Raw genomic sequence first — 17,578 nt, forward strand, 5'->3', positions numbered from 1 at the left:
GCGACGCGCTTGCCATTTGCCTATATTAGTCATGCGGCCCAAAAAAGACATGTGACGCTCGGGACGCCACCCACTCCCGAGGACCCGGGATCCCCCAGCTTACAAGCTTTTTACTATGCGGGGACGTCAGAGGATGGCGCTACTTTACAACTACAGAGATACGAGGCAGAGGGAGTTTTCCCCCCGTACTCGCACATTTTTACACGCGACTCGCAGATAGCGGCAATGCCAAAACAAAAAGCTTTTCATTCATCAAAAGTAATCGAGTGCGAGGGAGACGGACATGTTTGACGGAAAAGGGACGGACTCTGGTTAGAGTTTGCGCCATTAGGCAGCTCGAGGAGCTATTTTTTGCCTATTTCGTGGCTGGCTCCTTGCTATTTTCGACACATTTCGATGGCCAACTCGACGAAGCTTCTATTTCTGTGCACTGGCTTTTCATATGCGGTTGTTGCTTTTTCCCATTTTTCACTTTTTGACTTCTTCAATTGCGCTTTGGGGTTCATTCATGAAATTTGACAAGCCGACTTGCGTTGGGCAAACAAAGACGAGTTTCGAGCTTTTCTTTCTTTTGTCATTTTAATTGCCCTGGGCTGGCTATATTTGGATTGTGATTGAGCCCTTGATTGGGTTTTTGCCGATATAAAATATATTTTATATGGCTTGGAGGTCATAGAACTTTTAAATTGAAAAACTGGCTTTGGGGTCATGAAAATATAAGAATATATTAGCTTTAATAAGTATTCTCGATACCATTTAACTTAAAAAGGTAATATTTAAGTAGAGGATATAATTAATAAATAAATATATAACACACTTATATAGTACTTCATCTATAATGAATACTATCTAATACAATAACCTTTAAAAAAAATAATAATTTTGATATGAACTTAAAGTTGATATTGTATTTCGAGAATCCTTTTCAGAAGACAATGCAACCATTATTCAAAGACTGGCGAATTCTCCCGCTCCATTTCTCCGCTCCATTTCTCCGCATCACTTTCCCTCTCTGCGAACAGCTGTGAGCTGGTGGCCCCTTTCCGGTGCTCCGGAAAGCTTTCGTCAAGTCGGTCGAGCTTTTCCAATGCGATCCACAGCAGCAGGAGCAACATCCTTGAACAAACGCATCGCAGTCCACGGGCTTTCGCTTTAGTACGCGACGTTGACTCCGAGAGAACGGACACGAGGGCTAACAAACGGCAATCGCAACGGGAAATTCGCTGAGACAGGACCTCTCACACACGCGCACTCACACACACACACACACGAGTACACTCTGCTGTATACATATACAAGTGAAGCGCCAAGTGCCAGTGTCCTAGAAATTAAACACAATCCGAGAATCAAGCAAAATCGAAGGCGATAATGGAAAATTAATTGGTAAGGCTCGTGGTTGAAGCAGTGCGAATGGAGTGAAAGGAAAAGTGCAAGTGAAAAGTGCCTGTAAGAAGCAGAAAATCATACACTCACACACCAGCTCACACACACGCACACACGGACAGACACACACAAAGGAAACGTCATATGCCAGAGGCATTGACAGGAGCCCGTGGAAAAGCATTTTGTGTATCCTATTTTGTGTGGCAGCGCCAGGAGAGCGTGTCCTCAGCCTTAGTGGCCAGCAGAAACAAAAACAAGCACAGCAATTACATCGTGTAGTTGCCATAATGATAGATTTCAAAAATAAATTGAGCAAATTATCGTATAGAACGTGCCCCGCTTCGAAAGTCTAAAAATACTCGAGCCCACGCCGCGCGTCGCCAACTTGTCGAGAGCCCCAAGTTCCCCATCATCGGGCAAAAAAGGAAGGAATAGCCAGCCAACCAACTAACCAACCAACAAACCAACCAGCCAACTGGATGTCGAAGGGTCCAAAGTGCCGCAACTGACTTTAAATTATGCATGCACATTGATTTTCCGACCACGGCCCCCTTGTTGTTGTTGTTGTTGTTGGCATCGTTATATCCCCATCATCTATATCACCAGCCCATCGGCTTTGTTGTCGCATGTTATCAGCGGAACTGGCGTCGTCGACGGCTTTGTTGAATGCGAGTTATCAGCGCAGCAACGGCCCCACAAAAGGTAAGCATCCGCCCGGACCACACGGCGTATGGGTAATGGGAAAGCACTTTATTGATTAAGATACTCGACGGGCGGAGGGCAAGCGATATTAATAAGCGCTCATCAGGCTCAGGAAATGTTAAGGAAAGAAAGGAAGCTATTGGTTATAAGCTGCTTGAGCGGGTTTTCTATTAAATATCTTGGGTAAGCCGCTTTCGTAAGAAGAAAAAGAGGAAAATCTAAAAATGGTAGTAATTATAACATACAGATCACACTTGCAACAGCATTAATAAACAATTATTTCAATTGTTATAGTTTTTTAAAGTCTTTTATATTCCTCCAAACAAATAGTTTTGTTCCCAAGATTTATTCTCAGTTCTCCATATGTGAAGCCTTCAAGCCCACTCGTTCTCCCTGCCCTTCTTTAATTTCCATCAAAATGTCATAAAATACATTTATAACTCATTTACAGTGCTTATTAACACATACACAGAACGGGCGGCAACTCATTAACGCCCCCAGGACATGGTTCACAGAGCTATCCCCCACCAGCAACCCGAATGCTGCGTCATTGTTGGCACTACAACTGCTTTTAATCAGATTTCAATTATAATTCCATTTTACTGCACTAATGTCGTTTGGCGCCCACTGTCGGCTGCTGTGGCTCCCTGGAAATGGCCTTAGGGCACCCACTATCCACCATCTACCATCCACCATGTGCCACCCACCATCACCCACTACCTACTTCCATTTGCCACCGCCCACCTGAAGCCGCCCACTCGGAGTAATTTCCCTTTGTGCAACGGCATTTTAATGCAATTTATTGGATCTGACAATGGCCAGTTGCCTGCGCCGAAGGCGTTAAAATTTCCATTCAAAGTGCCACCGGAAGTGGGGTTATAAAATGTCAACAACAATGCTAACCCAAAACAATTGCCACACATCCGGTATGCAACTCGCCTCTGTCTTTGTGTGTGGGCCTTGCTGACGTTTCTCTAACGATTTTACGACTAGATGTCATGCACCGTAGACCTCCTTCCTTTTTTCCCAGAACTTCCAGCGGCATGCAACAAGGAGTCGCGCTGAAATTGGCTTTATGGCCCGCATTCAGCCAGGCAATTGGCTTAATTATACAAATTGTTTGGCGGATTATAAATTACACTGCAGTTTGCATAACGAAGGAGGTGAAGGGGGCATTTCCTAGAACTCGATAGAAAGGCTTAGAAATAGCTTTACATGTAGGTCCTTAAAGGGAAAGTCCTCAGGGAACTAGCAATTAGCAAGGCAGAAAGAAATAAGTTCTTTCTTTTTGAATATAAAAGAACATTTTAAAGCCTAGATTTTAATCAATTGAAAAAACTAGATACCTAGATTCTCTTTTTTGCTGAAGGATTATACTGCATATCACTCAAGAGTCTTGTTTTTGACACGAAGTCCGTGTGGAATGCAGTTTCTGACTTCCGCCACCTATTTTTATGTGTTGCAGATGAAGTGTGCCCCTCGACAACATACGACAAGTGCTACAGAACGACAGGAGCGACATCAGGAGCAGCAGCAACAATTGCAGTAGCGGCAGCCACAATGACCAAGCAATTGACAACGGCAACGGCGACGAATGCGGCATCCAGCATTGGACAAGCGGGGGATTTGGCGCCCACAGTTATATCCCCAACGGCAGTCACCACACTCGAGACAGCAGGAGCTCCGGGAGCAGGAGCAGGGGCAGGAGCGGCAGGACCAGGTGGCACCACTTCACCTGTCGGCGAGACAACAACAAAGGTTTTGCCGCAGTCCGCGAAACCGGTGGCCGAGGAGAAGCCATCGAGCAGCGATGCCAGCGGCAGGTCGGCGGCTCTGGAGCGGGCCTACGTGCACGATGTCTACGAGCACTGCGAGGAGCCAACGGGTCCGGTGCGACCCCGGATGGCCCACTTCCTCAGCGGACTCGATCCGGGCTCCGTAGTCTGCGACGTGGGCTGCGGCAGCGGGCGGTACCTCACCCAGTGCAACCCGGCCATCTGCACCATCGGCGTGGAGCGGTGCTACCGCCTGAGCAAGGTGGCCCACGCGAAGGGTGGCGAGGTGAGTCCTGAAGCAGAAGTCCTTCTTCCCCACTAAGTTCAAAATGTATCAAAGAGTCAGCTTCTTGAACTAAAACCGTTTCAGAATTCAAGGAGAGAAATTTAATGAAACGATTATCATCTTTGATCAAATTAAGATTTTAATGTTTTTAAGTTCCTTTGGCTCAAGGTTGAGGAGGTATAGGTGTTTTTAGATGTTTTTAGATGGAACTAATGCCAACAGGAATGCAAATATTTTTATTGTACTGAAATTGATTAGAACCGCTTATGCAATTGCAGGAAGAATTTTTTATTTCATTCTCTCGTATGGGAGCTATCCGATATAGTTTCGATTCAGATGGTGATGCTGATCAAGAATATATTATATATACTTTATGGGGTCTGAGATGTCTCCTTAACTGCGTCTGACTGAACTTATGTATAATACCCCTTTGCTTTGCAAGGGTATAAAAAAAAACCCGAAAAGTAATGTTCAATATTTTTTCGTTTATTTTATTTATTTATTTATTTTTTACCGGCCCACCCTCCATACGATTTGTGAATAGTTTGGGAGGATTTTATTTATTTTTTTAATTTTAACCGGTATGTCTTGAATTCCCCCAACCAGGTGCTTTGTAACGGCTTCCAACAAGTAGTAAGGCCACAATTCCTAAATAGAGCTTCATCTTTGAATAAGTTACTGCTGATGCTTGTTAAGACAGTCCCAACCACTTCTTCTTATATACACGGCACTTTGAATGGAACTAATGTAAATTAAAATAGTTTTTTTAAACAAAAACTATTTTCAAGCTTTGATACCCGTATCAGTTTTATTTATTTTAACTGGCCTTCCCTTTGTTCCTCTCGATGTTCTTGTTACAACTTAATTTTCCCATTTTAAAGGTCACACGACTTAAGGAGAGGATAAGCTCGTTTTGCTCAAAGTTACCACGAGTGTTCTTGATTAGCTGAATTTTTTAATGAGCCTCGCATGAACACACCAAGTGTGTGTGTGCAATCTAATTGCAGCCTGCTAATTGCATGTGTTTGGTGCGGTCGTGTTCCTCGTAGTTCTCTTGGCCATGCAATTGACCCATTTTCCATTTTCCGCTAACAAGCCGCACAGGGAGAGCCGTAAAGCATTCGCCAGATTCAAATGCCGGTTGCTCCACTAAAGTTTGCCATTAGCGGCACGCATAAATTATGCTTATCATTGGGAATTATTTGCACATGTTCCACTCGCCCTTTTGCATTGGGAGTTCTTAATGCCTCCTAGTTGCAATGGTCCACATCGGTGCCGTTAAACGAGTCATTTAGAGGGGAAACCAGCCAGCCAGATCCAATAAACTGCAGATGGTTGGCAGCCAAAAGGGATGCATAATCGCCAATTGAAATGAATGCAGTTGGAGTCACAGAAGTTTTCACTTACCGTTTAGAGCACCAAAACTGTATGCATTATAAATGAATTCCGGTTGCATGTTTGATGGGAAAACGGGTTTATGCATTAAATATAACCACATTAAAGGCATTAAATAAACCATGAAACTCGAAATAAATAATGAGTCTTCAGAAATGATAAGTCAGTTATTGTACCGATTTTTATTAGTTGTTTAAAAAATTGTGTTAATCACAAATTATGCACCTAAATATCATAAAGATTATGGGGTGGAAGGGCACGCCTCGAACTTCTGGGCACAATTAAGTGATACGCTCGACTATGTCATAATGAACATGAAGAACAGCGCACTTAGCTTGCCCCCTAACAATATTTCCTTAACAATGACACAACTCTGCTGCATAGTTTTCCCCATTTTCTTTTGTCCCGCTGTTGCTGCTGGCAACCTCCAACATTTCCTTTTACAGCGAACAACAATAAATTGCGATCCCCCCAACCGACTATATAGTATATAGTGTATAGCGACCGTTATTCAGCGGCAAGTCTGCCCGAGGTATGCAATGCTTTTTGCCATAATCTATTACTAACGCTCGGCGCTTATTTATGGTGTCATTTCCAGGCGGCGGAGTACCATTTCCCAAGGAGCGGAGAATGGAGAGTGGAGAATGCCTTTCCCGAGCTTTTCATTTGCTTTCCATTTGCCACTCCGCCGTAATCGACAACACGCATTCTTCGCATTTAAATTGCTTTCGCGTGGGATTGACAGCAAAGTTGCAGCAGAAACTGCTGCAATCACCTCCCATTTCCACCACCATTCCATTTACTATAAGCGGCTTAATTTATTTAATAACACACCACATTATCGCGAACGAACGGGGGCAGCTTATTCCCTCCAATTATTTGCCGGCGAGTCCTTGACATTTAGCGCTGGCCAAGTCGCTGATTGTCCGCATGTGTTTCTAATCACTTTACCCCCATAACTGGCATAGCAAAGCGGATTCGATCGGTGTTTATTTCTATTTGCCTAATGTGTTTAAAATAAACCCAACAGCAAATGCACAAAATGCGCACGTGACATGCAAGCGAATGCAACTTTTGCTGCGCAACGGCAAACTTTATGCAAAACCAATTTAACTTGGTCCGGACAGAAAGTTGCAACTTTGATTTCTGCAGCTCGTGCATGGCCTGATTTTCAATAATTTTGTAAATGCAATAAACCCGGCAAGTGGAGCAGCCACACAAGCAACTGAAAGCCAGACTCCTCGTAAATCTTGGCCCGCCCCGAAAATGGCGCATACAAATGGGCAACAGGACCGCAGAAACGAATAAACTGAAACTCAATAATGGCAGGTGCAGAGTGGTTTTTCTGGGCCACCTGAAACCTGCAATTTTCCGCAGGCCTGAGGCCCCTTTTTTTTTTTGGCAAAAGCGACATTTATGTAGGCCGACTATTTATTATGTAACACAAGAATCTTTATGTTGAAGCGGAGAAGTACAGCCTTTTTATGTACAGCTGCTAATTAAAAGAATCTAATGGCTATTAAACAATTTAAAATCGGATCATTTTCAGTATCCATACCGAAACATGCGAAAAGACGTTAAGAAGTAGAAGAGTGGAAAGTGGAAAGGCTTGTGCTCTGCACTTTGGCCTCATTAGCGTGCAACGTGGCGTATGCGTTACGTGTTTCACTTTCACCTGACACTCTCCGCCTGGAAGCGCTGTCAACATAAATTTCAAAGGCGTCATGTGCCCGACCCGCGTGACACTATACACACTGTACCACACACACTCCGTATGCCCGCTGCACACCCACAAAAGCCCCTCATGTGAAAAATGGCAACTGCTATAAATACGATTTGTATAGCGCACTAGAAAAACAAGGAAAATAAAGGCGAGCTGTCAGCGTGCGCATTCATCGCAGGGTGGACATCGAAAGGAGAATCCGAGTTGCACAGGACGCGGTGTGGGGATCAGATGAATGGGTCCTGCAGCCCCGTGCATTAGGAGTCATGCTCATAAGCAGGAACAAAGGCTTGCTCACCTAAAATGCAAGAGATTCTGTTTGTTTGCATGGGCGTTTCCACAACGACAAAACAATGATTTATTTATGGTTTATGTTTCTTGGCCTGCTTTTTGCTGGAGCCACAGAAATAGCTATAGCTCTTCGATGGCAAAAATGAATTGAAATCAAAAATTGCATTTTACTTAACCGAGCCAAGTGCTTCGATCGATGCCCATCGAAAGTTCAGGGACCGAAAAACACTTATGTTAATTGATATTTGCTGAAGACTTCGAGCCTGTAATGGCACAGCCTGAATTTCTACAAGGTGGGCTGCACCTGAAGCGAAAAACTCTGGCCAAAGTGTAAGGCTTGGCGGGTCAAGGACTTTTATTTCTGCAGACGAGCACACCCACAGATAGAGAGAGCCGAAATACACAGACATTTGCCATAATAGTAGAGCCCGAATCGGAAATACGAAATTGCAGCAGATAAAAACGAGAATGTCGAAACATAATACATGGCTTTTATTCAATATTTAATTTAGCACTTGCTCGGGCAATGTAAATTTGATTCGGCAAACGACAATTGACAGCAGTGAATTTTCTCGGAAAATGGTAAATTGGAAAATGTGTGTTGGCTTTGAATTGCATTTCCTGGAAGAGCCTGAATCGATATTAGATTTTTCTTTTGACTTGCCCTGCCATTTGTCACCTGTGTGTTGGCCCATAGAAAAACACCGATGCTTGGATAACGCCCCTTATCCCAGCCATCGTAATTGACACCATTCTTTCTGGCCATGACGCAAAAATGAATATAAATGGCGTGCATACGTCCGAACGTGCATTTGCCAAAGTCCGTAGGTCAGTTGTGGCCAAATGGCCAACTTTCTAACAGGACTTTTCCCCCGGCGAATATTAGAATGACAAATCGTCGAGGCCAACTTCCAATCAGCCAACCGAACCGATAACTTTGTTTTCCCAGAAGTTCCTAATTGCAAAATGATGTAGCCAAGCGAAAGGGTTACCGGATTATTCAATCAAGCTGCATTCCTTTGATATGGAAATGAAAGTTGAACTCTCCTCAAAGGCGATTGATGGTCCTATCAAGGGCTTTAAATTGCATCATCTCGTTTTACTTTGTGCAGCTTACACTATTTCAATTGCATACTTTTGCGGGCAGGACCCAAGGGATGTCGGCAGTCGTGACCCCACAAAGAGTCGCCGGCGAGGACTTATCTTTGACACAGCTTAATTGGCATGGCTTCCCAAGGGGAACGCTGGTTGGCTGGGATTCTGTAGTGTTGGGCCATCACCTTGGGAAATTATTAAGTCAGTAAATCAATCAAATTAATAAGCTTGCAGCAAAAGTTAAATTACCTAAGAGCTTACGTATTACAAAGTGCATACTTTCAACACTTCAGGGATAAGTTGAATTAATTTTAGGTTTACAGAAAAGGAAGTCATTTAAAATTAAAATTTGACCCGTGAAATACTAATAAAGTTTCTTAAACTTATCATACTTTCATAACTAATTATTGTTTTTATTTATAATCTGTTTCCAGGTGGCTTTATGTGACAATCTGGAGCTGCCTTTTCGAAACGACAGCTTCGATGCGGTTTTATCGCTGGCGGTGGTGCACCACTTTGCCACCACGGAGCGACGGGTTCAGGCGCTAAGGGAGCTGGCCAGGATCCTGAGGATCGGCGGAAGGGTTGTGATCACAGTGTGGGCACTGGAGCAGCGCCATCGTCGCTTTGAGTCGCAGGACGTACTGATACCCTGGCAGCCGCCCAAGAATAGGAACTATTCGTACTCTGACGAGGAGGACGACGACAACTTCCAGCCGCCCTACCACGCCTACACTGAGGACTCCACGAACTCCAGTCGATCGGCCGGAGATGGAGACAGTTCCAGCCTGAGTTCGTCCTCGCCGGGGGAGTCCTGCTACAGCTTCGTTCGCCGAGCCATTCAGGTATTTCCTAAGTTAAATATTAATTAATAAAATTTAAGTAATATTAATATTTATTTATACCTTAGAAACTGGCTCGCGGAAGGCGACATGCGTGGTTTATGGACTCGTGGTCCTCGAAGGACACCAAAAACGATAGCAGCCTGGACTACGAGGACGCCAAGGACCTGCCCATCGAGCTGCGTCGCCTTGAAGACTTTGAGGACTTTCCCGATCCACCTTTATCGGCTGGACTCAAATCCCGCAGCTTGGGAAGTATCCTGCAGCCGCCTCCTCGCCAGATTGTCCGCTCGCGTTCCAGTGTTCCCAGCCTGGGAGGTCCTTTGATTCCTGGCGAGACGAAGGCCACGGCGGCGGCTCTTTTACTGAATGCCCCGGAAAGTCAGCAACTGCAGCTGCAACTCCAACTGAATGGCAGGCATTCGCCCACCACAACTGCCAGTGCAGGGAACACTTTGAGTCGCAGGCCCAAGCTCATCAAGCAGAAGCAGTCCCTGTGCGAGGACGACGCTGCCACGCCCCCCGCCCCCCGAGTCCTTCCAAATGGTGAGCACCCTGAACGGCGGAGTGAACGGAGGAGTGAGCAGTAGCTTGTACACGAGGAGTGGCTGCTACGCCGGGAACTTCCACCAGCACGTCTCCTCGTCGATGGCCACGCCTCCTTCGGGAGGAACTGGCGAGGGCGGAGCAGCGGGTGGATCGGGAGCACCCACGTTCCTGAGGAAGCAGAGCTCCCTGAACGAGGACCTGATGGCCTGCAATCGGCTGAGGGAGAAGGAGCGGGTGCGCAAGCGCATCCAGAAGCAGACCTCGCTGAACGAAGCCTTCCTCTGCAGATCGGCGTTGTTCTCCAAAAGGCTGCAGGTGATCCGCGAGGGCTTCACCACCAAGATCAAGAGCTCGACGGGTAGCCTGGAGCGGGTGACCAAGACGGGCATCAGCAAGCTGATCCAGAACATCAAGAGCGGCCCCCAGGCGCAGCCGAATCCTGCCCAGAATCCCCAGACTCAAGTGGACAAGAACGCCACGCTGAACAACAACAACAAGCAGTCAGCAACGGCGGGGGCACACCAGCACCACCATCACCACCACCACCACCCCGTGCACCACCTGTCCCACCTGATCCTGCCGGCATCCTCGACGAGTGGACCCGTGACGTACTGCAGCAGCGTGGAGTGCACGATGGGCAACCTGTGCCACTGCAGCCAGTACCAGCAGGAGTGTCCCGCCTGTGCGGACGGCGGTCAGGGCGACAAGGCGCGGCGGCACTCGCGGGAGTCCGGATCGGACTCCTCCAAGGACAGCAGCCTGCAGTCGGACACGAGCATCGAGTCGGAGGACAGCTTCGCCTCGGTGATCTTCATTCCGAAGCCGGAGCAGCACCAGCAGCAGCTGAACTACCAGCAGCAGCACCAGAACTCCAACTCCAGCTCGAGCAACTCCTCCTCGAGCAACGGGCAGCGGGCCCAGGGCTCGGCCGCTGGCCGGGATCAGGGCGTGACTCCCGGCTCCCGACTGCCGCCCACTCACTCAGTGCCAACGTCGCCGCTCATCATGCCCTGCCCGCCCACTCCGGCCCACTCGCCGGCCGCCATCCAGGGCACGGTCACCTCGCCGCCGCAATCCACGTCGGCCGTTTCCGCGGCGATGGCCATCCTGACTCCTCCCTCGAAGCCGGCTCGTTTCAGCTTCGACGAGGCGCACATCAAGCAGCAGAAGGAGCAGCAGAAGGAGCAGCTGAAGGTGCAGCAGAAAGTGCAGCAGAAGGAGCAGCAGAAGGAGCAGCAGAATGAGCAGCAGAAGGAGCAGCAGAAAGAGCAGCAGAAGGAGCAGCAGTTGAACCTGCAGGAGAAGAAGGAGGCCCCAAGGGAACCGCTCAAGGAGTCGCCACCCGTGCGCAGGATCACCCGCCAGGCCATCAGGGATCTTCCGCCCATCCCCAAGTTCCGGAAGCAGCAATCCCTGCAGCTGCAGCGCCAGAGTTTTCCGATCGTGCGGAGAGCCTCCGGTTCGGGCGTGTCCACCTCGGCATCGACCACCTCGCTGGCCAGCAAGCTACTCTCTCTGGAGCTCTTCAATCCGGCCACCGACGACCTGGACAGCGACTCCAGTGAACCCTCTTCGCCCGACTCCATCGACAGTGTGATCAGTGCTCCGAGATCGGCGAAGGTGCCCTCGGGCAGCGACGAAGGAGGAGCTGCCTCCGCCAACTCCAACTCCGCCTCGCAGGACGAAGGCGAAGCCAGTTTGGCCCAGATGATCAGCCTGCAGCAGGAGCAGTACCACAAGGGCGAGCTGCAGATCAATAGCTCCCGATCGCAGGCCGAGGACGACATCATCCTGAACGCGGACAGTGCTCCTCTGCTGCCCGAGAAGAGGGAGGCCACCCAGAAGCAGGACTGTGCGGAGTTCGCGGAACAACTGACTGCGCAACTGCAGCGGGAACTGGAGGACAAGAGCAATCGCACCGAGTGCCGCTACCTGGACGGGATCGGAATGGGCGATCTCTCCGAGATCCTGGGCGGCGGCAAGAAGCGATCCAATGGTGACCTGAGTGCATTCCGGGACGAGCTAAGGGAACGGCGCCTGATGCTCGCGAATCTCTCAACGCAGCCAAGTCTCCAGCAATCGCCCGTGAGCTCCTCCACCTCGTCGCTGTCCTCGCAGACGCGCAGCTTCACCATCCAGGAGGAGGATGGCGAGGAGGAGGAGGAAGAGGAGAACGAGTCCAGCTACTCGCTGGGCGTCTACGAGCACTGTAAGATCTCGAAGTTCAGCTACAAGCGGAACCGGCACTACCAGCTCAACCCGGAGACAGCCTATCTGCTGCAGGACGACGGGGACAGCGATGTGCGGGAGGACGAGGACGATGTGATACCCGAGGAGGAGGAGCAGGACGAGCAAGAGGAGCAGGACGCGGACGCCGAGGCGGAGGCTCTGGAGGCCCGTGGCGGCGACCAGTTGGGCGAGGGAATGTCGGACTACGGTCAACGTAGGCGCAACATGGCCGCCCTGAAGGTGCAACCACCTGCGACGCAGCAGAAACCGCCGCAGGAGCCGAGCCAGGCGGCTGCGAACCTGCAGCAGCGACCCTCCAACGAATCCCTGGAGCACTCGAACAGCTCCACCAACTCCCTGGACAGCCCCTCGCAGGGGGAGCCAGCACCCACCACCGCTACTACCACGTGTTCCGCGAGGGCGAGCTGGACGCACTGATCAACCACCACGTGGCCAGCCTGCACATCGTCAGCTCCTACTACGAGCGGGCCAGCTGGTGTGTGGTGGCCGAAAAGGTCCAGGTGTGGACCATCTAAGCACCCCGCTCCCGATAAAGGGGATTCAAATCGAGTGCTGATGTTGATGGGGTAAAACTATGTATACCAAAGCCAGAAGGTCTTTTTTTCTACTTGTTTTGAGAAAGGCAAACAATTTGTATTTAATTTGTAAAAATGCTTAGTAAAAAGCTTTGTAGCCTATTTAGGAAAAGTTGATCTCAATTGCAAGGCTAAACTGCAACATTTATTTTACACTAATGTGATCTTTTAAAATAACCAAACCCTAGATGATTTCCGGAATACCTCAAACAATTGTACGTAATTTTCATAACCATTAAGAAGTTTATAAAAGATTATTCAATTCCTATGTTAATTATGTTTTCTTGATACCTAAGAATTTAGTGTTTTTTATGCTACACCGTCTCGATTTTGAATCCCTGCTTATTAAATCCCATTTGTAGTCGTAGTCTCTATCTGATGCCCCCAAAGGAATTGTTAAATTAAGTCTATTACTCTAGTCGGCTGACGTTTAAGGGGCGGGGAAGGCCCGTCCCTAAGTCCAGCACTAATTTATTGTTAGCAGGCCTGCTCAAGGACGCAACCGCAGGATTGCACAACATTGAAATCCAATTTCAAATGATAAACCTAGTTCTAAGATCGAAAGAAATGGAATCGAATACGATAACGAAACAACGCTAGCTAAATACAAATTTTACTAATTATACGAGTATATTCTATTTACAACGAGCATCAGTTTGTATCCTGTGCTATCTTCAGACTAAGTTCCATGCACCTCAAACTATCATTTGAAGCGAATAATCATCAAACGTCCATTTAAACATACGAAGATATACCAATTAACCATAGGTAAATACCAAATATGAGATATATCGCTGGAAAATTAATATAGCCAATTCATATATGCACTTCTTAACGCTGCAAAAGTTAATAGAACCCTCTAACTAATAAATATCAATAACTGCATTTAAAACTATGAGAGAATCGTACATATATCAGTGGCAAGATAAATCAAAAGAATATTCGCAACAGTTTAAAAAGCTCCTTTCTAACTATTTTCAATATTTACTTTCACCTTTTTGCGTGCACGATTTGTTTTCCTTAAATAAATAAAGTTAATAACTGAGAAAAACGGCCAATAAAGACGACTGTAACATAAGCCTTTGTTTAATTGTGTTTTTTTTTTTGTCAACTTAAGGACAGTTATTTAAAAAATAACGCTATAATTTTTAATACAATATATACCCTAATACGACTGTAAATGTGTTTTTTAGCTAGCTAAACTAACTTTATACCGTAAAATAATAGAAAAATCGAATAAACACTATCTAAAGTTGGACGCATCACTAAATCGTTGCAGATAGAAATGCTGAATCATTATATAAACTAAGTATTGCTGGAAAAAATTTTACATTTTCACTAAGTCCACCAAGCTTACATCCCGAAACCCTGCACATTCCAGAATGACACAAGAACCCTAACTACGAGAAAGAAAAACCATCTAAATATTCAATATCAATAAAGTGTAAATCATAAACAACCACATCAAATAAATTAATAATAGTTAAAAACATTTCTTGCTTAAGAATTTTTATTTGAGAGTAATAGTTATAGTTCCCAAACATTGATTTAAATATATCATTTTCAGGTTCACCAATCCTTCTTGGAGTGCTGGCTTCGGCACCTAAAAGAGCCACAGCCAGGACAGCTAATATTCCGAACAAGACCTTCATCTTAAAGCGTTGTACTTAGGACGACCAACTAAACTCAACCAAGCAATTTGCCTTAAATACAGCTGCTAAATCAGCGGATGTAATTTTAATTACAACATTTTGATTACCGTAAAATTTTTAATGTGGTTCCGTAACGGCGAAAAATTCTTTTGATTAGCAGAAAAGGAAGATAGTTACATCTAAAAAATATTCAATATGGATAAAAATATAATGCATAAACAACCACATTAAATAAACTAATGAGAATTAGGTGATGGTGTTGCTGTCGAATTTTTTATTGTTTCTTTGAAAGCAAAGATTTTCAAAGAAAAAATTGGGGCTTGAGGGCGGTTTGGTTGATAATCAGCGAAAGGACTTTCCTATGATCTAATTGGATCCCAAGCGAACATCTAAGTATTCAATATCGATAAAGTGTAAATCATAAACAACCACATCAAATAAACTAATAATAGTTAAAAAAATTTCTTGCTTAAGAATTTTTGTTTGAGAGGAATAGTTCTAGTTCCTTAACATTGATTTAAATATATCATTTTCACGTTCACCAATCCTTCTTGGAGTGCTGGCTTCGGCACCTAAAAGAGCCACAGCCAGGACAGCTAATATTCCGAACAAGACCTTCATGTTAAAGCGTTGTGCTTAGGATGACCAACTCAACTCAGCCAACTTGCCTTAAATAGAGCTGCTAAATCAGCGGAATAATTTTAATTACAACATTTTGAAAACCGTTGAATTTTTCATGTGGTTCGGTAACGGCGAAAAATTCTTTTGATTAGCAGAAAAGAGAGAACAGACCTGCTGCTCTGCTTCTTTCCATTTTAACAACTAAAAAAACAATATTACTGATATTCACATGAATGAAGTGCATTAAATTAAAAGCAATGCTGCTTCTATTTTTACCTATTTTTACCTGTTGACGTGCACGAATTTTCCGGAATAGATGAAGTAAATAACTGACAAAAATGGCCAATAAACACGAGTCAACCCCAACTCCAACTACGAGAGAGAAAAACCATTTAAATATTTAATATCAAATAAATTAATAATAGTTAAAAGATTTTCTTATAATTTTTATTTTTGCTTTGAGAAGAATAAGTAGTTCTAATCCCTTAACATTCATGGAAGTCTGCGCTCCCGTGTAAGGTGGAGGTGACCCCCATACTCTCTGTTTTTCCCTACTTGGGCACCTACAAAAGCTACAGCCAGGACAGCTAATATTCCGAACAAGACCTTCATCTTAAAGCGTTGTACTTAGGACGACCAACTCAACTCAGCCAACTTGCCTTAAATACAGCTGGTAATCCAGCGGATATAATTTTAATTACAACATTTTTAAAGCGTTGAATTTTTAATGTGGTTCCGTAACGGCGAAAAATTCTTTTGATTAGCAGAAAAGGAAGATAGTTACATGTAAAAAATATTCAATATGGAGAAAAATATAATGCATACACAACCACATTAAATAAACTAATGAGAATTAGGTGATGCTGTTGCTGTCGTATTTTTTATTGTTTCTTTGAAAGCAAAGATTTACAAATAAAACATTGGGGCTTGAGGGCGGTTTGGTTGATAATCAGCGAAAGGACTTTCCTATGATCTAATTGGATCCCAAGCGAACATCTAAATATTCAATATCGATAAAGTGTAAATCATAAACAACCACATCAAATAAATTAATAATAGTTAAAAACATTTCTTGCTTAAGAATTTTTATTTGAGAGGAATAGTTCTAGTTCCCAAACATTGATTTAAATATATCATTTTCAGGTTCACCAATCCTTCTTGGAGTGCTGGCTTCGGCACCTAAAAGAGCCACAGCCAGGACAGCTAATATTCCGAACAAGACCTTCATGTTAAAGCGTTGTGCTTAGGACGACCAACTCAACTCAGCCAACTTGCCTTAAATAGAGCTGCTAAATCAGCGGATGTAGAATTTTTAATGTGGTTCCGAAACGGCGAAAAAATTCTTTTGATTAGCAGAAAAGGGAGGTAGTTACAGACCTGCTGGTCTGCTTCTTTCCTATTTACACATACTTACTGTGACTTCAATCATGTGGGTCTCACACACTCTATGTGTGTATGCTCTCAATCAAATGACTGAGACAACAAAAATAACAATAATACGGATGTTCGCATGAATGAAGGGCATTAAATTGAAACAATACTGATCTTTCAACTATGGAATAAGATTGGACCCTATGGACATAACTAATTTCCTTCTATTTTTTCACCTGTGTACGTGCACGACTTTTCCACGAATAGACCAAAAAAATAACTGACAAATACGGCCAATAAACACGAGTATAACATAAGCCTATTTACAATTTTCACAAAGTCCTCCTAGCACACAACCCAACTCATCTCAAAATGAAACAAGAACCCCAACTACGAGTAAGAAATACCATCTTAATATTTAATATCGATAAAGTATACAAAATAAACTAATAATAGTTAAGTTTTTGTTTTTTACTTCTAGAGGGATCCTTTGCAAATATAATTTTATTACAACTTGAAAGTTGTATACCTCTTTACACGAATCAATGGTCGATCATCGGCTTCGGCACCTAAAAGAGCCACAGCCAGGACAGCTAATATTCCGAACAAGACCTTCATGTTAAAGCCTTGTGCTTAGGACGACCAACTCAACTCGACCAAGCAATTTGCCTTAAATACAGCTGCTAAATCAGCGGATATAATTTAAATTACAACATTTTGATTACCGTAGAATTTTTCATGTGGTTCCGTAACGGCGAACAATTTTTTTTTGATTAGCAGAAAAGAGAGAAATAATAACAATATTACTGATATTCACATGAATGAAGTGCATTAAATGAAAAGCAATGCTGCCCTTTCAGCTGCATCTATTTTAACCTATTTTTACCTGTTTACGTGCACGATTTAATTATTCTGGAATAGATGAAGTAAATAACTGACAAAAGTGGCCAATAAACACGAGTCAACCCCAACTCCAACTACGAGAAAGAAAAACCATCTAAATATTCAATATCAATAAAGTGTAAATCATAAACAACCACATCAAATAAATTAATAATAGTTAAAAAC

The 17,578-nt window shown here is 44.7% G+C and overlaps 1 protein-coding gene and 1 long non-coding RNA gene across 2 annotated transcripts; one reads left to right on the top strand and one right to left on the bottom strand.

Moving 5' to 3' along the window:
- Positions 1 to 1,177: 1,177 nt before the first annotated feature.
- Positions 1,178 to 14,358, top strand: LOC108095960. Its single transcript, XM_017197301.2, is given in 6 exon segments — positions 1,178 to 2,085; positions 3,551 to 4,146; positions 9,085 to 9,495; positions 9,561 to 10,019; positions 10,021 to 12,640; positions 12,643 to 14,358. Coding segments are annotated over 6 exon segments (4,326 nt in total). The 5' UTR covers positions 1,178 to 2,009; the 3' UTR covers positions 12,807 to 14,358.
- Positions 14,359 to 16,207: 1,849 nt separating this feature from the next.
- LOC108096028 lies at positions 16,208 to 17,146 on the bottom strand. Its single transcript, XR_001771687.2, has 2 exons — positions 17,080 to 17,146; positions 16,208 to 16,318 (listed from the first exon to the last, which is right to left on the bottom strand). It is a non-coding gene; the product is annotated as an uncharacterized LOC108096028 (long non-coding RNA).
- Positions 17,147 to 17,578: the final 432 nt, after the last annotated feature.

The sequence above is a fragment of the Drosophila ficusphila genome, unplaced genomic scaffold, assembly GCF_018152265.1.
Source record: "Drosophila ficusphila isolate 14025-0441.05 unplaced genomic scaffold, ASM1815226v1 contig_791, whole genome shotgun sequence".
In the NCBI taxonomy this organism is placed as follows: domain Eukaryota; kingdom Metazoa; phylum Arthropoda; class Insecta; order Diptera; family Drosophilidae; genus Drosophila; species Drosophila ficusphila.